This window comes from Oculina patagonica, chromosome 13 (genome assembly GCF_052425735.1).
Source record: "Oculina patagonica isolate OP01 chromosome 13, crgOcupat, whole genome shotgun sequence".
Classification (NCBI taxonomy): domain Eukaryota; kingdom Metazoa; phylum Cnidaria; class Anthozoa; order Scleractinia; family Oculinidae; genus Oculina; species Oculina patagonica.
Window position 1 is genome coordinate 14,257,971 of NC_135770.1, and position 25,507 is coordinate 14,283,477.

Below are 25,507 nucleotides of genomic sequence, written 5' to 3' on the forward strand. Positions count from 1 at the left end.
ATCACTCTAAGAAATCAAATGACAAACTTAAAGGATGTCTACGAACTTCCATTTAAAATCACCGTTGAAAATAGATTAAGAAGCTTTCAGCATAAACTCATACATAACAGAATGAAATAAAAGAGTCACCACATTGCGAACACTGCCACTAGAAATGAGACACTTCTCCATAGGTTTTGCGAGTGCCCCGAAGTTAAAGACGTCATAGAATGGTGGAATACTAATCGCTCTGACAATTTCAATCCTACTTGTTCAGAAATTCTCTATGGATACAGACCTGAGAACACCAGCTATCATGCTTTCAATCACTATCTTCTTATTGCTAAATATCATCTATATCTCGCAAGAAATCAGTCAGAGACTCCTAGCATAAAGGTCTTTCTTGCCTTACTGGAAAGCAAAGTCAAATGTGAAAGACAAATCGCTATTAAAAACTCTAGCTATAAAAAGTATGAAGCAAAGTGGACCACTCTCTGCATAAGCAATGCGGTAGCTTTCGTACCACTGTTTAAGTAAAAGAGCCAGGTTAAGGTGCCTTTTTTTTGTCTGTTATATTTATCCTTTATCATTTTAGTTACATTAGATCTGTTGTTATAGTGAGTAGCTGTATTAGTTTAGTGACAATTTGAGTATTTTTTGTAAGTGCAGTGTAAGTTCTGTTAATTAGCTCTTGTGCCATGTATAGTTTTATAGTATTTTAGTCTCTTTTGTATTTAAAAAATATATATTTCACTGTAAGTAGTAAGCATCGCATTGTAAGTAGTGTAAGTGTTGTAAATAGTATACAGTGAATATCTCGCTCCAAAAATGGAATATTGAAGCAAATATTTAAATAAAATTTGAGAACACCAGAGCTGGATTAAGCTGAATGGCAATTTACTAATGACGTAACCTAACAAGTCAGGGTACGTTTGTCTCGGTGGTTTTCCTTCAGATTTCTGAAATCCTCTTGACGACATAGCTTCAAAAATACAAAACGTACCTATACTGACCGCTGACCAGAGTAGCAGGGTCGGAGCGTGAGAGTTGTATGAATCGATCATATGCTCTAGCTACATTAAAGCATGTTGTGTTGCTTGTTGTCTTGCTGCCTTTCCGGACTCAACACTGATGGCTAGAACAGCATGCACAACAAATCCATAAGCATCTGAAAAGCCCCGATGGCTAAAGCAACATGCAAAACAAATCCAAAAGCATTTGCAAAACCCTGATGGCCAGAACAGCATGCACAACAAATCCATAAGCATTTGAAAAACCCTGATGGCTAAAACAGCATGCACAACAAATCCATAAGCATCTGAAAAGCCCCGATGGCTAGAACAGGAATGTAGGTCGTTTAGCCCCCAGTAGATTAGCCCACAACTGAAGTCGATTAGCCCCCAAATAAAATTTAACAAACATAACAAATTATTGCAAGATAGAGAGTTTATATATATGGAATTCGAACATCATCGAATGTTACGAGGTTTTGAGTATTCAATTCAATCAATTAATACTGAGAATGAACCTTATTGAATGTTAATACAAGTAGCCTACTTTTTGTCGAGTTGATTTAAGAGTGTAAATAGATACAAATCTAGAAGCAAAAACTAGAAGCCAAACTCAATTCCATTGCTTTCACAAATAATCGCCAGGTTTTGTGTATTCAATCAAATACCAAAACTTTTGTGACTTGTGATTGATATACTTGTAACTTTTTTTACTTGTTGAATTGGCACGCATAAAAAAACCGTGGTTTCATGTTCATAGCATTGCTTCGCATGATCACATGTCCGAATAAAACTTAACTGTGGTTTCATATTCATAGCGTTGCTTTGCATGATCACAAGTAGGAATAAAACTCAATAAGGAAAGGTTCCTTACCACGAAACTGGTGCGTATGAAAGAATGATAACCTTAATTGTAGTATTGGCTAGTGTTCAATAGTTTACTAAGTTTGTTTTATTTAGTCTTACTGGAGGCTAATCGACTTTGGGTTGAGGGCTAATCGACTTCGGGTTAGGGGCTTATCGACTTCAGTTGGGGGCTTATCTACTGGGAGCTAATGATCTTAGGGGCTAAATGACTGGAAACCAATGTGGACTCCTGACCGCCAAAAAACCTTATGATGGAATGTTACAGATAAAACTAATTGAGAAGGCAATAAAACAGGGGGACGTACAAAACGTGGGGTAGGCCATGGCCTAGGGGTGGTTAATTTTCCAAAATGAACAAAAATGTAAAAGATAATAATAGATGACATCAATGTTTTTGGTATTATTATTAAATAAGAGAGAGAACATAAGCTTGCACGACAGTGTTTAGCACACGTAGACAAACTCACATGCGAAATTTGGGGTTGTTTTTGCAATGTTCATTTCAAGGAAAATCACTACAGCCCTTTTTGCACCAAGCCTTACAATAAGTCTTTCAGCTGGTTTTGTTGTAATAAAAGTTTAGTGTGCATAAATTGTGGTTTATTTTTTCACTTACACGTTTGCGTTAAATGCCGTAAAAGAGTCAAGAGTTTTTGGAGGTTGGTGCGTCTAATAAAAGCCTTTGGGACTAGGAGTCAATGGGTTAATGCATCATAAATTGCTTTTAATTTTTATATTATTTTCCCTACTCCTACTCCATTCAAATTAGTTGGTATCTCGAAGAGATCTTTGATTATGTATTTTAATTGTAATGCGAAATTGAACGAACTGCACACAACAAATTCATAATCATTATTCAGCCATCACTGCGTTCCTATCTCGTCAGTGGAGTCTTCTTTATCATCATTCCTTTCCACTTAAACCTCTTTAAAATTGTGTTTGGCATAATGTAAGAATGGAAAATAATCACCTAGAAAATTTTGAAGTTGGACAACATTCAACAGGCACGTTTGTTAAAACATGAACCATAGACTATAACAACAAAATCCTTTCTACTACCCTATCAGACACAATAGAAACCGAATAGGAAAGGGATGCTGTCTCAGTCTCTAGTTTTCAAGTGGCCAATTGCCTCACCCACCCCTCAATGGAGTCAATCAGTCAATTAAACTAGTAAACTACTCTTTTTCGAGGTCGATCTGATATAAATTCAATGAATAAGATCTCTTCTAAGCTTTTGTGGAAGTGTGAGATAAAAATGAAACATCTTTAGGGGGGTTGAGTGTTTTCTTATCTGATCCAGGTATAATGACAAGAATTCTTCATAAACAGCACTTACAAGCTACTTACATGGTTACTCATCAGGAAAACATTTTAATACATTACAGTGGAACCCGCTCTTCAGACGCCCGCTCAATACAGACGCCCCGATTTTACAGACAGTTTTGTTTGTCCTGACGAAAAGCTCATATATTTTCTCTAAAATTAACCCTGCTTATTATGGACACTCGTTAATGCGGAAAATGAACACTTTTCTGTGTCCCGAGTGGCGAACTCTTATACATTGTCAGCCCGGCTCTACAGACATTTTCATCATCGAAGTAAAGTTATGAACTTTGTCAAATGAATCTGTTGTTGAGTCTCAAGAACAGTAAAGTATTTTTAGATGAACATGATGTTCCTTTTTTCGCTAGTTTTCGACTTGTGTAATTTCGTTCAGGTTAGCATTACATGGAGTTTTTTACTTCAACAAAAAGAAAGTGCATGGAAAAACGTTGGAAGCTTTAAACTAAGCATTCCATTCGAGGGCGAGTGTGGGGGAAAACAATGTGGGATTTTAAAAAACAGTGAAAAAAATGCGGGCCTATTTATACAACGTGAACGACGATGATCCATCTAACAAAAAAAGAACTTTAAAAATTGTTATTTTGAGCGGTTGGAAACGATAATTATGTGACCCAGCTGAAGTTTGTTTGGCTGGTCGATGGGTTTTTAAATTTTGATTGATTGATCATGCTTTAATTTGTTTCACCTACTAATGTGCCCCTCTCTGTTCGGGTTTGGTTTGCCTGGGGTCCAGTCTACTTTTGGCTACTTTGTTACTGTTGTGGGTACATGTATAACAGACTGTACTGCAGCCAGTTTGTATTGCACATTATAATTACCTTTTTTTTGGCCAGATAAGTTGCCTCCTTGATGGCTAAACCTTTTAATGTTTCATATGCCTGCATGGGTAAAAAAGAGAAAACAGGTGGAAAAAAAATTCATTATACAGGCACTGTGCATTATCAAGGTACCCTTTAAGGTGTTTGTTTTAAGTTAAAGCAACTAAAACTTCATCTCACATGAAGATTTGGGCAACTTAGGTACAAATGTTTTAAAGTGCAGATGTTCAGCAATGAAAAGAATGGTACCTCCACAATTTCCTTTTTTTTATTGTGAAATACAATCTTTTATCATTTGCAGTAATGACACATTCAAGTGCAGTCAAGCATCCTTCAAACCAAAATAAAAATATACTTCAAACTCCAAAGGAAAAAATATTCCCCTGAAAAAAAATGATACAACTTGAGTGGAATATTCTTAGCAATATGAAACAATAAATGAAGAGAAGATCCTCGCAGTAATGAACACAACTTAAGCAGTTGTGAAAATAAACCTGAAAAAATCAGGCTTGCCGGGACTTGAACCCAAATACATGATTTCATATATTCATTATTTTTTTATATGAAACAAACAGTACACGTTGTACATTTGAACATACAAGTTGGTACAGTTCAAAATTTTTTTTACTGGACTGAAAAAAAATCCATTGTGTTAGACCTAGTGTTCTATGCAACTAAAGTTCATTCCCAAGTAGCCTTTTGTTGGTTTCTTTTGTTATCACATTTGGTCTTGCTAGCCTTTCAAAAGCCTTTGAACATGTTGGTAAATATTTTCCCTTAGCATCAAGGAAAATATACATTTTAAACTTCCATGGCCTAATTCATTCCACTGTGCTCATTAGGCTACATGCCTTGTAAGACGTTTTTCAATATTGTTCATAATATCAAAGGTGACAAATTACTCTTTAATTTTGGCGCAAAATTTTAACGTTAATTTATAATTTCACATGTGAAATTATTAAATTGCCATGGCAACGTAGTTAGCGGCAAGATGGCGTCCGTAATAAAAGATGTTTTAAAGCTTAAACTTTGTACATTTTCGCTTGAATTTCATCTTAGCCAGCTAGCCTTGGCAATTTCAAAATGTCAAAATGACTTCTAGACTTAAGCCAATAATTATACATAAATGGCATCGAGCGGATTTTTGAGCGTTTTACACGGACACCGTTTTCAGTTCATTCAAGACAACTTTCAACTTTTCAAAGCTCGTAGTTCGCGATGCAATATACCAGTCAAAAACCTATGATTGCAAGCGTAATTAATGTTGTCACCTATGATATTAAAATGTAATCAAATGGTATACTCGTGAAATTAGGAAATAATTTCACTTGCATTTTGTCAAAATGCTTATAATAAGTTATAAGCATTTTGGCAAAATTATTTCATGATTATTTCATAATTTCACTTGTCACCATTTTTGATTACCAATACTAATCAATCATGAAAATATCTTCTGAGACAAATAGTGATAATGTCACAAGTGATACAGGACTTCAGTACCTAAAAGTGCTTTTAGGCAAATTTAGAAGTGAAAGGTATTAATAATAATTCTAGTTGGACAAAAATCAAGTACCAGAATAATTTCAATCCTATTGCACTAGTGATACCTATCGGTAGAAATGCCAACGAGTACAACGGGACGCTTTATGATTTTAATCGATCACTAAACATTGCGCGTTTTCTTTAAAAATCTTGAATGTTTATGGAATAAAATGCGATTTTATGAAGGCTAACAAAAAGTTCTAAAATAATACCAAAGTAGTGAAGATTTAGTGCGAAATCTTGTAAACTTTATGCTATTTGCGAGTTTCAAGCCATTGTTGTCCGATGCCGCTATTTTGGAAAGGTTTCAGCTCTTTTAAAGTCCTATAGGTCTTAATCAAAGTGGCTATGAGCCACTGAACACGAAAAATAAATTACGAAACAAAAAGAAAACTTTTACAAAGATTCGGCCAAAACAAAGCATTTCAAACTTTCCACATTGCAGTTCAATCCATTCAGCATATAAGTATTAAAAAAATTGAGGTTTTAAAAGGTAAAAGCCTGGTCGGACAAGTTTGTGGCCAAAGATGGAACAAGTTTATTTTATTAATATTCCGAGAATAATTCATCACGCGCAATGCGTGATGTCTCAAATATCACGTTGAATTGTTGCTTGTTGTTGTTGAGACACTGCAAATTGCGTTCGGGCAACCAGCTTTTAGGAAAATTAAAGGCCCTGTTTCCCGAGGAAAAAAACGCCGAAGTATCCAGGAAAAAAATGTAGTATAGGGAATTTATTTTATAAATTCGAGAAACGAAATAAAACTCTCTTATGATTGATAAAATCTGTGTTGTTTACTTTGCCAGACCTAACTTAATTACGCATGCAAATTTGTATGACTTCGAAATTTTAGAAGCTTTGGAAATCTTGAAGCTTTAGAATGAATTTTTTACCTTCATCTTAAATGAAATTAAAGTCTTAACAAAGTTTAATTCAAGTTTCTTTCGTATTTCAATCTCTAGTTCGGCAATTTTGGCAGTTTTGAAGCGAACAGATTTGAAACCTCTTTGTTATCTGAGACGCATCGTGTCTGGGAATTTTAGTTGCCAATGACTCATGCACGTGCTGAACAAATTAGTAGCGCGCTGATTGGCCAAACTACAATAAAGTGTGCACGTGCTGAATTGTGTCGTCACGATCTACCTTACATTACATTACATTACTTACATTTCTCGACATTTGGAGTGTTTCTGAGATTTTTTTCGCATGTACAAATCTTCTCGCGGCTCTATGTTCTGCCGCCTCGTCAGGCCTTCTGGTCTTCCAGAAGGCCTGACTCATTGGCAATTATTTGCTTCCCTTCTTAAAAGCTCAAGATGTAAGTAATTACAGGGCTTCAAGTGGCCTCAAGTCAAAATAATTATAGGGTCTTTTTTTCAAAAGTACAGGGTTAATATAGGGAAATTTGTAAAGAAATATAGGGCAATATAGGGGTTTTTAAAAAAGTATTTTCAACATGTACATGCATGGAGCAAAAAGATACTTTTTTATCTTTATAGCCTTAAAGCAGTCAAATGTTCTTACTGGTTTATTTATACTTGACACAGGAAATCACTGCCTTCATTGAGGCCTTCCAAGGCGTAAGGGGGAGGGGGAGGGTAGAGGGGGGAGTTCGGTGTTCCAATGTCCCATAGTTTTTTGTTATTGATCGTCATGTTGGCTTTCGTTTTCCATCATTCTAAGTTTTTTTTTTGTCGCATCTTAGCAGTTTGTGTCACAGTTTAGTAATTGATTAGAGCCGGATGTTCATTAAAACTGTGCCTGGCTTAGGGGTGCGGGGAATTTTTTTAACAATCTGAGCACTCAGAGATGCCACTTGCTGCACTCTGGGTTCTACCATGCGATTTTTATTTCTCATTAAGTCACCAGCCAATTACTTTTTTTAAAAATTGGAAAATGCACCCAACTTTCCAATGTCACTGCCTTTTTTAAGTGTTTTAACATGTTGCAGTCGCATTTCAGTCCTGTAATCTTGTTGCTTATGGCTGTTTAGAAATTCCTGTGTTGCTTGTCGCTTTTGCCCCTTGGAAGGCCTTCTTGTTACATTCACCAACACAAGGCTAATCATAACCTTAGCAGCTTTTTTCTGGTTTATTCTAAATAAATGACAATAGTCAGGATTTTTGGCATCATATTTCATGCAGAGCGTGTCAGGAAAGAGATGGCCGTGAGCTGCCTCATGGCCATCTCTTTCCTGACATCCTCTGCGTGAAATATGAGGCATTGCTGACTAGGTTTGTTAGAAACTGTACATGCATCGAAGGTCAAATTTGAATTTGGAGTGTGTTTTTGTGGTGGGAGTAAAATTAGAGAACAATGCAAATAAGTTTCTGCTTCATCGTACAACTTATAATTTTGATGCAATGAAAATGGCACATTTCAAGGATTTCAAAGTGAATCTGACTGAGGTAAATTAAAATTATAGGGATTATAGGGCTTTTCTAAACTATATAGGGAAATATAGGAGGAGTGAAAAAATATACGAAATATAGGGACTCTTGAAGCCCTGTAAATATCCAAGATAAAAACAACTTCTTATAGGCTCTTGAGAAAATGAATTTCAAAGTTCACAACAACCATTTAAACTATAGATAAAATCTCATATGTACCTTTAAAGTGATTCAGTGGAACTTAAAAATTTGTTTTGGATGTCTGTTGTTGTTAGAAATTATTTATTTTGATAAGATATTTCAAACTGTAAAGGTTAAAAATTTTGGTACATAATTTTGTCCAATTAATACTCAATGTCCTGGCAGATTCTGTGTTAATTCACTTTGCAGTTACAAAGTCACAGTTCTTTAATAATAATAATAATAATAATAATAATAATAATAATAATAATAATAATAATAATAATAAAACTCTGTAAATTTATTGACATGGCAGTACCATCAGACAGAAACACATCCGTGAAAGTCAATGAAAAACTATCCAAATATAAGGACTTGGAAATCGAAACAAGGTGAATGTGGGGCATGAGAACGAAAAACGATACCAGTTATCATTGGAGCACTTGGAGCTATCAAAAAGGGACTAGAGAGTTATATTGGAAGAATCCCCGGCCAAATAAGCATCAGTGAACTACAGAAGATAACCTTGCTGGGTACAGCGCATATTTTGAGGAGGGTGTTGTCAACCTAAAAACTGGCTACCCTTTAGTGCCCCAGGACCATGGTTTGGTCTCGGCGCTAAGGACCTTAAGCAAACATTACGTAAAGAACATAACAATATTAATAATAATAATAATAATAATAATAATAATAATAATAATAATAATAAATAATAATAATAACTTTATTTCACGCAATTCATTAAAAATACAAGCACCAATAAAAAGGATTAAGAATTAAAAAAAGCTATATAAAAAGGTACAATGTCTTTGTATGATATACAATAATAATTAATAATAATAATAATAATAATAATAATAATAATAATAATATAATAATAATAATAATAATTTAATGTTTGCAATGCATGATTCTACACGGAAATGCTCACCTGTGCATAACAATAATAGAAATTAAAACTACCTACCTATAAAATTGCATTGATTAACAATAATTATTTCTTCAAATTAACAATAATTATTACTATTATCTTTGAAAAACTGCCAAATTACGACCAAAAAGTAATTCAAAAGGTACATGTAAACCTTGCAATGTCAATGTTAAGCACTAGAAGCCGGTCAAATGGAATGATGTTGTTCCATTTTGTGTCACTCTACACCACTTGTTTTCTTACCTGATAGAAAGACTTCAAGTGAATATCATGGAGCCATCTAAGATGATGGTGAGAGGAAAGAAAACTTGCTAAATCTTCGTGCTGTGGCTCAGGGATTGTCATCAACTTTTGACGCTCCCCTACAGTACAATAAAAGAAACTGACTGTGATTGTTTACATTTCACGAGATCAAAACAATATCAATGTACATGTAGGTCTCTTAAATCGTCACTCACTCTATAATAAGTTTATGCCTTCATTATTTTCACTTATCACACATTGTGAAACCACAAGCAATGCAGTTTTGTTCAAGTCATCTGTCCTTATCACAATCTTATCCCTTCTTAGGGACTGGTCAAAAAGTACAGGGGGGGGGGGTACCAGAGCAGAAAGGGGGTGGGTCATCAGTTTTTGAGCCCTCGAAAAGGGGTGGGTTATGAAATTTTGATCTACACGTAGGGGGTGGGTCATCTTATTTATACACTAACTTTAAACTGTTATTGTTCCAAGAAAAGCTGTATTCGTCAGTATATAAGATTGATAAATTTCTCCATGTGAGCATTTTTTAATGAATTTTTAGCGGTTTCAGAAGGTCCAAATATAAACATTTCCCAGGGGAGCATGCCCCCTGACCCCCCCTAGATGGTTTGTGATCATAACATCAGGTTTGTCTGTCTCTCTTCAACCTGCATAGATTCATACAAGTTAACTCAAACACTTTGCAAATATGAATGATGGACAGTGGTTGTAGTTTCTGTTATCAATTTCTGTGTAAAACTATGAACTCTTCAATAGTTGTTTATGAAATAATATAACATACTGTTTCACGTTTTCGCATATGTTTGTGTCTAAATTTTCCCATGGACTTACAAACAGACTAGTATAACTTACAACAGACTAGTATAAGAAGTGATAAATTCATTCTTCTTTGATGTGTTAAGAAATGAGAAAAGACGTAAATGGGACAGCAGTGTCTATCAGCAAAAATCAGGGTGTAATATGTAGGGAATTTCACTTAAAAAACTTATGTCAAATCAAAAACCTCCAACCCTTAACGGATAATAAAGAAAAGATTGATTCCTTGATTTTTTTAGCAAAGGGGGTGGGTCATGTCATTTTTAACCCCCTACCAGGGGTGGGTCAATCAGTTTTAAGCCAGGCGGAAGGGGTGGGTCACAAATTTTCGAACCATCACTTTTCCAATTGCTCTGGCCCACCCCCCGGTACTTATTGACCAGTCCCTTATTGAACAATAATTTTAGTCAATACTAATACAGGAAACAACAAGATCACTAATGCGTTCCTTCCTTTAACCCTTAAGATGCTAAACCCAGATTATTCCTGAATTTGGAGGAATGGCCATTCAACCACATATGACGTCATTAATTGACACGTCAGCAGATTTTAGTGATGTGCAACCAGGAGGAAGGGGTGGGTCACAAATTTTCGAACCATCACTTTTCCAATTGCTCTGGCCCACCCCCCCCCCCCGGTACTTATTGACCAGTCCCTTATTGAACAATAATTTTAGTCAATACTAAGACAGGAAACAACAAGATCACTAATGCATTCCTTCCTTTAACCTTTAAGATGCTAAACCCGGATTATTCCTGAATTTGGAGGAATGGCCATTCAACCACATATGACGTCATTAATTGACACGTCAGCAGATTTTAGTGATGTGCAACTTATAGAGGTTGGATAGATCTTTCCACAGGACTGTCGATCTTGAACATTGACTGCATTCCGACAGAGGTAATCGAATCAGTTTTTGGTTTAAAATTGGTGCTAAAACAGGCCAAAATACCTGTACTTGATCATAGTCTCCTTTTCAGGGTTTTCCACTGATTAAGATCTAAACTTTTTAGGCCATTAAAAAAGGTACACAGAGTAAAAGATAGAGAGAATAAGAAAGCAGGGAAAAACGAAAGGAAAAGGAGCAAGGAAAAAATTGAAACGGTTCAGCAAAAAAAGTCCAAATTTTGGCTTATGTGCATGCGCCAAAGTAAAATATTATACATTTTTACATGGAAATTTTGGCAAAGTTTAGAGAAATTTAGGACCGTAGAGCCAAGAAAATCAGTAAACGGTTAAAAAACGTGTGTTTTAAAGTAATTTCAGCACATTAAGGGTTAATACAACAAATCTACTGGAACAAGTACATGTACCATGCATTATGTTAGCCCATAAAGATCTCTAAGGGTCTATTTTAGATACTAGTCATGAGACCTCTTTATACAGGTTAAGTCGATCCAAGTAAAGAGGATCGAGGACAAAGAAAAGACAAGGGAAAGAGGACATACAATGTAAAACAAACTATTATTTAAGCCGAGTGAATAAACAAAACAAAGTGAAGTTATGCAAAGAATCTGAACGATTAATAATGAAAGATTGATATCATATTGTTATGTTTTGCTTTAATAAGTGATCTCTGTGCAGATAACTTTAGCAACAGCAAAACGTTTTAAAATTACCATTTAAGCCCAGCTGTTGCAATTTGCAATTTATTTGGGCTGAGAGCCCAAGCAAGGATGATCAACTTGACATCAGAGTCGAAAGGATGTTAAAAAAATTCCTCACCTCTGTCAATGCAAAGCTTGCCACAGGTCTTAAATAATTATCTCAAGATCTCTGTTGATTTATATTTCCTTGATGCCACATGTCCTCTAGTAATTCTTGTCCAGATATGGACTGATTGAGACTTTTTCTGTTCAAGTAGGTTGTGCTTCGCGACCAAGCAAAACCCTCGAAAGTGTGCAAGACTCTTTTAAACAGTTTTAAACCCACCCTAGGAACACAGAAGTCAAAATAATACCAGCAACAACCAAATGTGGGCCAATTTCATTTCAATTCTTTTTCACATGTAGCATAAAGAGCAAATTTTTCTTAGACTGAAAACGTAACGCAACTGCCAATACACATGTATGTCAGGCTGATCGAATACAACATCTGGGCTGTCTGTGTCTTTACATGAAAAACTGGATATCCTTACTTCTCTGTGAGTTAATACTCGCAAACTCTTTTGAAAAATTGTAGTCTTCTTAACTCAAGCTGGAAATCAAGGATTGGTTGAAGCGTTCTTGACGAGTGCGCACGTGTTTAAACTGATGGGTTGTCATTGCCACCCAATCACCACACAGAGACTTGTTTTTCTTGGGTCAGAATTGACCAATCACCTTACAGGCATTAATCACACCTCTCGATACCCACATGTTGGCATTTTGCAAAACCAATACTACTGATACCTGATACAAGCGCCCACTTTGGGAAAATCAAGATTTTTTTCTGTATATACGGATATATATGTGCAAGGATGCTGACACCAAAAACCTTTCAGGGGCAATTATCTGAGACAACAAAAATTACAATACAAGGAGTGTAATAAGAGTTAGTGAGTTTTTCTCTAACAAATACCTCTTAACTAGTAAGGGAGCAATGCGTTCCATAAATCATAAAATTCAGCCAAAACTATTTTTCATGGGTTGGTTTTATGGTGCACAGCATCTTAAATACAGTGTTACCGACTATCTTTCAGTTAGCTGTACCTTTATCCATATACCACTTGAACAGGTAGTCTGAAAAACCCTGAAAAAAAAAAGAGAGAACATGAAATTAAAAAGAAAACAAGAACCGGTTGTTATTTTAACTATTTTATAACTGCTATACTTACAGGTTGGGTTAGACCCATTGTATTATTGGTCATAATGTATAATTATTTCAATAGCCCTTTTATGCAGTTAATTACCTGTTGAAAGTAGCATCACAGGTGGGCAAAAGCCAATTCTGAACTAGAACTGTTAAAACTGTGTGCATATGAACAGCTAATAGTTGTTATTTGTCCATAAGTTTATTCAATTTTCACGTGTAGAACATTGTCAATCATGATGTGGAAGTTTGGCTGTGGCAACAGCAAGAAAAAGAAGATCGCAACTTTAAAGTCTCATTCAAAAGAAAGTGACTCATGGGATGAAATACCTGGAATTACAAAATGTTTCATTCTAGTCCTTCCCCAAATACAGAATTGCGAAGGATGTGGTTTAACTTTTAAAGGATGAAGACGTCATAAGACTGATTACTTTAAATCACATAAAATGGAGTCCTGGCCACGATTTACATACTAGATTCAAGAGATTTTGCCAAAAATGTGAACTATTGCTTCATGGCCCACTGACAAGTTAAGACAGCACTCCGGCAGAAGTGCAAATACATGTTACTGTGGTCGGGTGACCATGGTCTGGACTTGTTCAACACCCAAGCACCAACAAATAAACAACAAAAGGACCTGAAAGAGTATCGGACAAGATTTAAAGATCATGTTAAACCACAGGCTAATAAAAAATCTTAAACATTAACTACATATGTACATGTACCTGCCAAGACCGAAAACAGAACAACAGGCCCCTTTTATACCTTTCTGACTAAAGCAAGACTACTTGGACAGAGTTATGGTTACTCATTAGATTTACATGATGAGCTCATGCGTGACACACTAGTAATTTTTACTGACTTGGAAGAAGTCAGAAGAAAATGCATTGCTTGAGGTAAAGAATTAACCTTCGCAAAAGCAAAAGAAATCACACATATCTGGAAGGTAAATAGACAAAGAAATCAGCAACACCAAAGAAGCTACAGTGGTAGAGGAATCAGAAAGCCTGAAAGTTAGCCAAACCAGTGCTACAACATGTCCAGCTAGTGGAGTAAAATGTTACAACTGCAACAAACATGGCCATTTTAGCAAAGTTTGCAAATCTATAACAAAGTGAGATGTAATGTCCATGCAGAAAATCCGACCTGATGGTACAACAGGCTAACGCCCAAGTTATGACAGAGTCTTCCTGTGAACAGTAGAAGCCAAACAAAGTCCCCCTTCAAATTCAAGCCCGAGTACTCTGACAATTGCTGGTACTGAGCAAGAAAAGAACCGCACAAAAGTCATGACTGAGATCCAGGTCACGGTGAATCCCTCTGAAATGCATACTGTAAACGAAATGACAAACTTATCACCAGTCCTCAGCAAAGACTCTTCAGCCCCGCAAAATACATGATTACTGCATATTGAGGTCATACCATAAAGACCCTTGGTACCTGCCAACTCTAAGTCCATATATGTATCCTAAACACCCGCAGATAAGCCGCACCCTGAATTTAGCAACTCAAATTAACAAAAATCAAAGAGCTCTTCGAGCCACGACTGAATCTTTTGCCAAGTTTAAAAGTTTAGTTTTCATTCCTTGAAAATTTATGAGCAGCAAGGTGATTCAAACATTCCTTTGATGCACACGATAACAGATAAACGGCGGAATGTCGATTACATTGATATAAGATATTTTCGTCTCACGTGACTAAGTACGTCTAAGTAGTACAGTCTGGTAGGCAACTGACTGCGGATCGAAAGGTCGAGAGTTCGAGTCCCAGAGGAGAGATTTATTTTTTTTTTCCTTTTTTTTTTCTTTTTTTAACCCATAGTACTAAAATGGTTTGTTTATTATATCGCTCCGTAGGTATGCATTGCAGAATAATTTACATGTAGGCTGTTAAGTAATAACGCTGTAAAAAAAAATATAATAGACTGATTCAGGTACAAATGTAATATTGTGCTGTTTCATCTGAAAAGCTTTTCCTTTTCTTGGGAACAAGCAGCCACGCACTCGATTTTAGCCAACGCTCTGGTTTCTAGATAGATCCATCGCTTATGAAGCTTATGTGAAACCAGATTTAGTTTTCGAATGCTCCTACATTCGACTACATGTACTACGCTAGCTCGAAAGATAGACACGAAAGTCATCGATCGCTTAATGCAGATTACTGGCTCTCAATGTTCACTTTTTTGGCGGTCGATTACTTAATTCTTCACGTAATTGTCAGCCATATTTTGTTTCTTTGCTTCTGGTTTTTCTTGTAAACCCCTTTAAATTTAAAAGACCGCCTTTATACGGCCGCTTTTATACGGCCGCCTTGCTACACTATTTCTACAAGTATATCTGCTGGTCAGCGGAGTTGCAATGACAAGTCTACAGATGATGGAACGACCAACCATGCGAGTGCCATTGGGCTAGCTACAATACTCCTGAATAAATTCAGTCGTAAAAAGGGGTTTTATTTAGAAGTCTTTGATCAGCATCAAACGTAAATTCACTATTAACATCACCGGAAATACTTACCCAAAATCTTGACGCTTTAATAAAAAGAACATCATCTCCACCAACTTTGACATATGACTGATCTTTTTCTGGTATTTGTTGACACCCATTTCTTTGTTTAACTCAGTTTTTTCTCTAATTTTTGCTTGACAACAAAAACATGTGTTTATAGATCATTTGTAGCTCTTAGTAAACAGGTATTAGATCGGATGTTAAGGAAACAAGATTGATGTTCTGGTGTTTGTGGCTATCATATCTAGAAGGGAATAAATTTATTGCACATAGAGATTCGTAATCAGTTTGACATATTTGCTTTCAAAGTGCTAAACAGTGAGGAGTGGGCCATCTACCCAGGGCAGCTACATGTACTATGTGAGTATTAGAGAGGTATTTTCTCACTCATGGAGGATTGATTGCTGTTGAAGTTAAACAGCTGTAGGCTGTTGTTGACCCTGTGAACAGCTTTGTGGGGCAAATAAAAAAGCTGTGCCATAAGATGTTCAAGAAAAGTGACCAGAAACTGCTTGACTATCCTTTGGCTTTGCTGTGTTCCAAAACCACTTAGGCTTAGCACTAGATGGTCTGAGGGGGGTAACTGGCATTGCTGACGATACTTATGGGTATGGTGCCACAGAGGAAGAGCACTCATGGCAAAACCTCATGAACATGTGCAGAGAGAAACGGATCAAGTTCAATAAGGACAAAATACAGCTTCTTTGGACAAAAATGGAACCCTGATTGAATCAAGCTAAGATCTGCTAAGCTTTACAGGTCTTATAAACTACCTCACAAGATATTCAGGTTGATTAGCCAGCAACATAGCACTACTGCGAGACCTCACCAAGAAAGACATAGCCTACATATAGGGACCTGAGCACCACCATCCCATCCATCAAGTCAAGGAAATATCAGTCCTGAGATACTTCCACCCAAGCATTGAAACCGACCGACCAGCTACCAACCTACAATTTACCTACCTAACTACCTAGGCTACCTACCTATCTATCTATGCATGTATTAATTAATACTCTTGTAACACAACTCCTTTCTGGACTGGAAAGTAATTGCTATTGATTTCACCAAACATTTTTTTCTTCAAGACCTGCATGAAAGATCCAAAGCTATCATTGACATTGTTATCGTTAGCCACTGCCATGTCTTTTTCTAGCCCAAACTTGCAGTGTTGCAAACTGTGACAAGGCCTCTTGCAACTCAAATTCTGGCGTTTATGGCTATTTCAATTTGAACTGCAAAGCTATGCTCTACCGTGCAATGAAAAAGTTATATGTACATAGAAACTCATAAAGGTTGAAACATGTAACTCTCTATGATTCATATTTTACGAAGCATTTGCACATTCACTTCCAATAAATAATAATAATAATAGTAATAATAATTAAATATTTGTATAGCGCCAATATCCTAAAAGTTCAAAAGCGCTTTACAAAAGTAACGTATTAAGTACCATATTTGCAAAATCATGAAGAAAAAAAAACTAGCCAATCAGAATAGCAACATTTTGATTAAGTTCACAGCGTGTGCTTGTACACCATGTACGCACTCGATGGCAAGCTTGGTTGAATAAAGCTAAATTTGTTTATTCTCCTGTTTTATCGTCATAAATTTAGTCTGGAGAACTTCACTTGGATACACTTAATGAATTTATCCAGCTTCTGTAAGAAATGTACGGTTGAAATTCAAGCACCTTGGTACACAACCAAAAGTGTTGTTGCTTGTGTCATTCGGCTCATGGCATGTATAGAACATTCGCATGCAAACTCTTCGTGTTTACAAACAATTTTATGGTACTTGGCAAAACTGAATATTCAAACGCATGTGAACACGCGTTACACGTTTCAGCTCCATTCCTCTTGAGTGTTTTTTAAATAATTATGTTGCAGTCACAGCACTTTCTAATTGCTAGTCTTAACATTCTCCATTTTCCTTTAACCTGCACAGGTTACAGTGTATGCACAAAACTGAGTTTGGATTTGTTGTAAGCTTCCACATGCTTTTTCCTTATAATTTTCCCTCTGAACAGCTTCCAGTGCTGTAAAATTAACAGTTAAGTGACGTCCTTGGCTCCACAAAATGCCCTTCCTACTCTTAACAATTTAGCCAACCTGTTTTCAGCAGAAGAATGGCAACATTATTGTGGTTTATTCGGAGTATTCTGCTCCCCAGAGCAGAATGCAATGCATGTAACACATTCTGTGTATTCCAGAATAGGAATCAAATGGACATTTGGGTTATTCTTTTTATTCTTACTCCATAATAAGGTCATTTGAATGCACCCATAAATTTATAAGCTGATGATTAGTCAGGTCAAACCAAAGCAAGAAGCATTAACAGAAAAACGTTAAGACAGCCAACTACGTATACAAACCTCCTCTGTAAACTGAGTCATGTACTGTTGTAAAGTGCTTTGATCACCAGTTGATTCACAGAGTTCAATTAAAACTCCAAAGTCATGGTACTTCTCTGCAAGGGATGCTGCATGAGACCGCTGACCTACATGGACTGAAGGCATCAAAAGTTTCATTATTACATGAACATAGCACATTCTGTTCCATGCTCTGAAACTTATTTTCCATGCTCCTGTTGAAGTTACCATAAAAAACAACTCTCCTACAAGCCAACTAATGAATGCAACAGGTGAATGGAACTGCGATAAACCTATTGACTTCTGTTCTATGCTTCATGCACAAACGATTTCTCAACATGGCCTCTAGGCAGTTCCAACTAAGCAAGCAGCCTTTACATGTCACGTAAGAAAAATCTCACTCAACAAAAAAGTAAGTCATAATTTTTTCAATTCACACCTTTGCTTTTGATGTTTATTAGTTGTTAAAATATCTGATTTTTTTAATTAGTACCATTGTAACTGTTTCACTTAAAAATACTCTATGTGACATTTATATCGCACCAACTAGTATTTCATTACCAGCTGCAGATAGTAGATGAGTGTTTTTGACTCAGTTGTCAATACTTTTGCATGTCTGATGATGTTAAGGAAATATGGCTTTGTGTTATATACATGTACAATTCAATTAAAACTGATTTTTTGGTAAGAGGATAATATTATGATAATTATAACGTACTTAGCAGCAGGCAAGTTACCACAGCCATACAATCATTACCTAATGGTAAAATAACAGTTCTCCTATCTTGTTCATACTGCTTGCTTACTTCATCATAGTGACTCTTCATACCAGGACAGGTCCTACAATAAAAGTATCAAAAAGCTTGCATGCATTCTCATTCAAGTGTCTGGAGACATACAATTCACATCAAATATTTGGCAGGGCCAGTAAACACAAAGGAAGACTTAAGATGCCAAGAATCTAAACTGATCATTTTATTTTACAGACAAGTTCTGGAACAAAAAGCCAGATCGTCTCGCAAACAAAATTAATAAACAAGCTAACAGCATGTCTAAAAACAGCTAAACTTATCAATGAATTTGCAGTAAAGTCTTACAGCAAAAATGCAGATTCTCTAACATACAAAACTGCAACCAAGTAAACGGCAGGTCGTGAATCCCAAATAAAGACTAGTTAGCAAAAACTGAAGAAATTGTTCAGTCAGGCCTCTTAAAACATTAATGAAGAGCGCCAGACAATACAAAACCATCTTGCAAAGAGTTTGCATAGGGGTGCTGCATCTTAATATCCTACAATCCTAGACAAAAATCCTTGGGTTACTCATAAGAAATAGTGCTCAGTGACCAACCCTTTGCATAAATAACTCATTGTTAATTTTTCCGAGCCCCCCTACCCCCCAAAAACAATGTTGAGATATTGTCCCACGGTATGATGGATAGAAACCAACATTGAATTGGGGGTGGGGATGGGCAGGTCAGTACAATGTCAATTTTTCTTTAAATTGGTTAAGTCTCCCAAGACTTTTGTCTCGGATTGTATTTGTGAGCTTGGTATACTAAACTTGCTCTTTTTGGCTATAACACAATAGCCGATTTCCTCTATAGCGCGGGCCTGCAGGGAATCACGGTAGTTGTATTTATCAAACCATGCGCGAGACTCAGCGCGAGACTCAACAACGTGCATTGTTGTTGAGTCCAGTCGCGCATGGTTTGATAAATACAACTACCGTGATTCCCTGCAGGCGCGCGCTATAGGGGGAATCTGGTATTGCACATGTATTATTTTAATGAAATATGAATGATTTTAATCCTGTAGGTCCACGGCATAACATTAGAAAATAAGGCAGGAGGAGTGGGGGAACAAGGCCAGAGAAACAGTTCTTATTGGGATATTTGGTCGATCGAACTGTATCTTTTTATAAAGATGGCAGTGTTTTGTGACAAAATCGATCAACTCATTACTTTTTGAACAGCTTCGAGTCAATAGGTATAAATATATCGCCTTTATCAGACATGAGGACTACTAGTTTTGGGAAGCACCCAAAACGACATCTTTTTCACAACAAAACAAACCTGACAGGGTATCTACAGCGATGTTTCCTCTCAAACAGACAAAACTCTTTTCCTCATTGAAAAGAAACCATTCTTTTGGCCGTTGATAATTGAACATGTCCGTTCAGCTGAAAATTTGACACGAAGATAAGTGCCACTATTCTGTTGTAATGGATAATGAGAAACGCTAACATATCTCACAACAGTACTCACCACTGTTTTCCGCTTTATTATGCCCTAGCTCAGAAATGTATGGGTGAAAAGTAGCTGGATTGATTGAATATTTAAATACAGTTCTGAGAGGAAATATGATATTTTTGAACACTAGCTTAAGCGCTGTTTCTTGCCAGAGAATTATAAAGATGGAAAGCAGTTATGATCTATGACATAAGTGTACCATGTTATACTAAAAAGAGTTTGCAGTGCTTGTATTTGGGTGCTCAAAGACCCACAAATGAAAGCAACAGAAAAACAGTCAATTTCTCCTAAGGAATGGATTCCATCAACTACACTACGTGCATTAAGAGGGAGGGTGTTGAAGCTTTTCACAGCCACTTAAACTTGATAAATGCCAACATTCAGTTTACAGTGGAGATGCCTACAACAACTATGGGCAAGAACAGCATAGCCTTCCTGGACACCAACAACACCGTTAATGAGGATGGAAGGATCGAGGTGGGTGTATACTGAAAGACCACACATACAAGCAAGTATTTAGACTTCCATTCACACAGCCCAGCGCAAAGCAAGAGAGCTGTCATTAAGACTCTAATGGACCAAGCTAAGTGCATTCCATCAACAACCGCGCAAAGACAAAACGAGAAACAACCCGTTATTAATGACTTAAAAGCTAACGGTTATCCCGAGAGCTTCATCAAGTCAGCTGGCGAATCAAACAAACAAACATGCAACCAAGAACCCAGGAGAATCCGAAGGCATACACATCCATCCCGTATGTAAAAGAAGTGTTGGAGTGCGTTCGACGGATTTTTTCAAGACAGCATTTAAACTAGTACGAGCATTAGGAAATATCTTCAAAAAGCAAAAGGACCGACCGAATAAGGAGTGGTTGAAAGGAATTGTATACAAGGTGACTTGCAGGACATGCTCATTTGCATACGTTGGAGAAAGCAAAAGAAGTTGGAAATTGTGAGGAGCCGAACACAAGCGTGGAACAAACGGAAATATCAACTCCGCGATTAAGTGGCAGTTTCTCTTAAAGCGGTCCATCGCATTTCGGGTTCGGAAAAAAGTTTTCCCTCAAACTTTGCCCAGTGAACTATCTCAGGTTGTAAGTAAATGCAACGACTTTAGTTTTTGGAAATATGTTAAAATATATTTTTTAGAGCTCTCAACAGTGAAGGCTGCAAAAGGCCTAATTTTGAGCTTGGCCAGAATGAGAAATTTCATAAGTTGACGAGCTCGCCGCTCAAAAACAACCAAACGCACCAAATTATTATTATTATTCCTAAGTTAAGGGGTCCTTCAAAGGTTGGAAACGCATGTTAATTTTGATACATTTTGATTTACGGGTCCGTGAAAATTTAAATATCAGCAACCGTTAGATCGCTTTTTGTAAACATGCAAAAGTATGGTGTCTTCGCCGGCCTTTATTTCACGAGTCCAGACCAGACCATTCTAAATTCCAACTGAATCCTACTAAACAGATGTTAGGAAGCATGGAAATATAAAAATACCTTGCACTTTTTATCTTCCTTTGCCACAGCGACTTCGAACATTTCGTGCCCATGCGAGTAAGTAAGCTCATTTGCATAATGTGTATGAAATACTCGCATAAGTACTCTGGCCAAGCTCAAAATTAGGCCTTTTGCAGCCTTCACTGTTGAGAGCTCTAAAAAATATATTTTAACGTATTCCCAAAAACTAAAGTCGTTGCATTTACTTACAACCTAAGATAGTTCACTGGACAAAGTTTGAGGGAAAACTTTTTTCTGAACCCGAAATGCAATGGACCGCTTTAAGAGAAACTGCCACTTAAACATCAGGCTGAAATCGGCCACGACATACATCCAAGTTACGCCGAAATTCTTGAAACAGGTGTAAGCAGCAAGAACAAAAGACTGTTTCTGGAGTCTTTACATTCTTTCCTCGACAAAAACACTATAAACGAAAGAGCACCCTTTCCAAGGGTTTACGCATCGCTAGTTGCTCCCCAGGGGGGCAACGAACAATAATGTCAATGCAACTTATTAGAATTCTGCGAACCTTGCATAATCCATCATTCTCTGAAGAAGACCGCAGAAGGCGATCGGAAATTTAGAGTATCCTTTTATATTTTTAGATCTGTTTAAACCATTTTTATATTTTAAGCTATGACCACAGATCGCTCCAGCAGTTTTAACTACACTTTGTGGCTCGAAAAAAACTCAAAGTAGAGCTTTTCTGTTACAAGTTGCAGCTGTTCACAAAATTTTTTGTAAATAACTGCTAGTACAAACATATTTTGTTTATGGGAGGCGCGGTGGCCTAATGGTTAGTGTGCCGGACTCCGGATCGAGAGGTCCGAGTTCGAGCCCCGGCCGGGGCCACTTGTGTTGTGTTCTTGGGCAAGACACTTTACTCTCATAGTGCCTCTCTCCACCCACGTGTATAAATGGGTACCGGCGACATAATGCTGGGGGGGAGCCCTGCAATGGACTAGCATCCCATTCAGGGGGGAGTAGAAATATTTCTAGCCGCTTAATGCTATGGAAACCGGGATAAGCTCCGGCAGTGTGGGCCGCTTGGCTCGTGGCTTCTCCACAAACATATTATAAACCTTAACACCTTTCTTTTGGACACAAAGACAATCCTGATTTTTTCGCACACAAATACAATCCTTGACAAAAATCCTTGGGACACTAAAAAAAATAGTGCTCAGTGACCAATCCCCTTGCATAAAGAACTCCTTGTTTAAAGGTCATTATAACATAGCTAGCAGAGCTGCGCAATCAAATTTAGTATACGTAAGCGTGCTCAAAATCCCGATGGTGCACGCTGATGACGTAATTGACGAGTGAAAATTTCACTGAGTAAAGCTCACATGCTTTGTTTTGTGAAAGCGACGAAATCTTATGTTTGGTAAATGGAAAGCGAATCCTTTTAATATTTTTTCAAGGAAAGGAACTTCAAGGTAAGCTGTTTCTTATTATAAAACGGAGAGCGAAAGGGAAAATATATTCGATTTCGCCATCAATCTTGTGAGTTGTGTGTGTGCTGTTCTTCATTCAAACTTACAAACAACAAAAACTAACGCGCGAGTCTCGAAGGACGAAAAACATTTTTTCACAGCCCTTTATGTGTAAGAATCGACTAACCATGAATTACAACAGTTCGTGGTATAAAAACTAGCAACAAGACAAGTGTCTTCGCGTTTTAAACCGTACACCAAAGTGTCAACGGCTCTGTTGTGATTTCGACCGCTTGGAGAAAATATAATTCAGCGAACAACATCCAACCACCATTTTCAAAAGAAAAACGTTTATTTTCATTACGGCCCTTCTACAACGCAACCACAAATAAAACCAATCCAGACAATATTTCAAACTAAGCATGAAACCGAACTTTTTGACTCTTAACCCTAAACGAATCTGCTCTCTGCATGTTTTGTTTTGATTTTCTACCGCTCGGGAGTAAAAAAAATTCCGCGAAAACTAACTTCCGCATCAATTGAAGCATTTGCCTTTCGTCAGGTTTTTTCCTTCGCTCTGCAACCAAATAAACTGATACTTCTCAGTTGATTTATTCACATTTGATACAATCCGCACCATTCAAGTAAAATTATAAATCGCTTGCTGTGTTTGTTTTCTTACACGGTTATGAACCCAGTAAGTTTATTTTTTTTGCGTCGGTTTTGATGCACAATTCAACTGGCATGAACCCTTTCATGCTTCTTTCATGTCTAGGATTGTTGCTTGAACCCCAGGGGCCCAGGCCCCCAGTTGGGACAAAATGAAGAAAATCAGGCAAATAATAGTGACGAAAGTTTTCAAAAAGGGCAGAAAAAGCCCTTTGGAAATGTGTCTTTTCAGGCCATTTCCAAACAGATCTGCTCATGCTGGCTGCTGATTGAGCAGAAAAAACCCTTTGTATAAATTTACAGTATTCTGCCCAATTGGCAAACAGTAACTTTAGAGTCATTCTTCAGTGTCTTTACCTTACCTTTCTCGCATGTCCTAAGAATGGATTTTCTTTTGTGCCTACATGTCCAAATTAGTTCTCATGCGGTTAAACATAGATTGCATCGCTTTGTAATGTTCATGAACATGTATAGCAAGGATTTTCCATTTTATCTTAAAGTTTTCTTGTCTGCTTTTTAGCTTCCAAAGGTGTCATTCTTTCGCTTCTAGTTTTTGAAAGACGCCTGTTTTTTTTTTCATCTTGTCTTGAATTCTGTTGATGTAGCTCCTACATAAGTCTCAGTTCTGTTATTTGACTCAACAATTGCTTGAAAAAGGTATTTTTTTGTCAGGCATGCAACTTCTAAAGGGCACTCATCTTTATTTCTACAGTTGCATGCCTTTTCGGCCAGTTCTTTTGGGGTTGACATTAATATAATATCCATCTATGATCTGCTTTATGTTTGGCATGCAACTGTAGCTATAATTATCTTTTATTTAGATTAAGAGTTAAGTCAAGGAAGTTGAGGATCTTCTTGTTCAATTTGATTGTTATTTTAGTCCGTTCCTGGCGAATAGTTTGCAAATCTCTTTTTAAATTTGTTCTGTCTCCTTCGGGGCTTGATCCAGCACTGTGAGCCTGTCGTTTCTGTAGAGGCCAATGTTGAGGCCGGGTATTTCCTTCAAGTGTGATAGGAGGAAGCTAGCTCACATGTCTCAGCCCTATTGTAGCTGCCTGTGGTCACCTCAAAGAGTGTGGTGGAAGTTCTCTTAGGTGCATCTGGCAAAGCCAGACAAGCCGAACGAACTAAGTTTGACGTGTAAGTACAAAAGAAATACACCACGCAGGTCATCAGCGCGTAAAGTCGTTATGTACTCTGCACAGGCATGCCTGCAAACCAGCTATCGAACTAAACATCAATAAACTCAACAGAGGAATTATTTGAAAATTTCGAAACTTTACTATATTCAACGAATAAAACTCATTTCAACAGCAACAGAACGTTTTCTATTAAGTTTCCTTTGAAACTGAAAAAAACCTTTGCAAGTCACGCTATTAAGCTAATGACTGTTTGAAATAAAATCGTTTTAACTTATCAAATTCTGTCATTATTTGACCAGGGTCCAATGTCTTCAAGTAAGCAAATAATCGCGACAATAAAAATTGACCGTGCACAGATAAGCAGTGTCTGTAAAGTGGTGTTGACAATGTATGACAGTTTGTCACTCGGGACACAAAAAAGTGTCTGCTGTCTGTATGAATGAGTGTCCGTATTAAGCGGGTTAATTTAAGAAAAAATGTTTGAAGTTTTTGTTGGAACCAACAAAACTGTCCGTTTTAAGTGGGTGTCCGTGAAGCGAGGTTCCACTGTATAATTATAATGAAGTAAGGACAAATTTTAGAAAAATCTGTAAGAGCGTTTAAGAGTAAATCAAGAATGACTTTTTGTAACTTCTTGCAGTTTCCTACAATCGGAAATGGTTTAAGTATTTATATGTCATTTTGAATAACTGTACTTAAATGCT

At 36.9% G+C, this 25,507-nt stretch overlaps 1 protein-coding gene across 3 annotated transcripts in view; it reads right to left on the reverse strand.

Moving 5' to 3' along the window:
• LOC144637238 (nuclear pore complex protein Nup133-like) overlaps positions 1-25,507 on the reverse strand; it is a 241,123-nt gene that overhangs the window by 40,972 nt on the left and 174,644 nt on the right. For 2 of the 3 annotated variants that reach the window (XM_078496367.1, XM_078496368.1), the window contains exons 27-31: positions 18,568-18,650; positions 17,814-17,947; positions 12,833-12,872; positions 9,309-9,427; positions 4,022-4,081 (exon numbers count right to left, since the gene is read on the reverse strand). In XM_078496367.1, coding sequence (XP_078352493.1) covers positions 4,022-4,081; positions 9,309-9,427; positions 12,833-12,872; positions 17,814-17,947; positions 18,568-18,650 — 436 coding nt within the window. The remainder of the gene's footprint in view (positions 1-4,021; positions 4,082-9,308; positions 9,428-12,832; positions 12,873-17,813; positions 17,948-18,567; positions 18,651-25,507) is intronic. The other variant, XM_078496369.1, reaches the window with a different exon arrangement.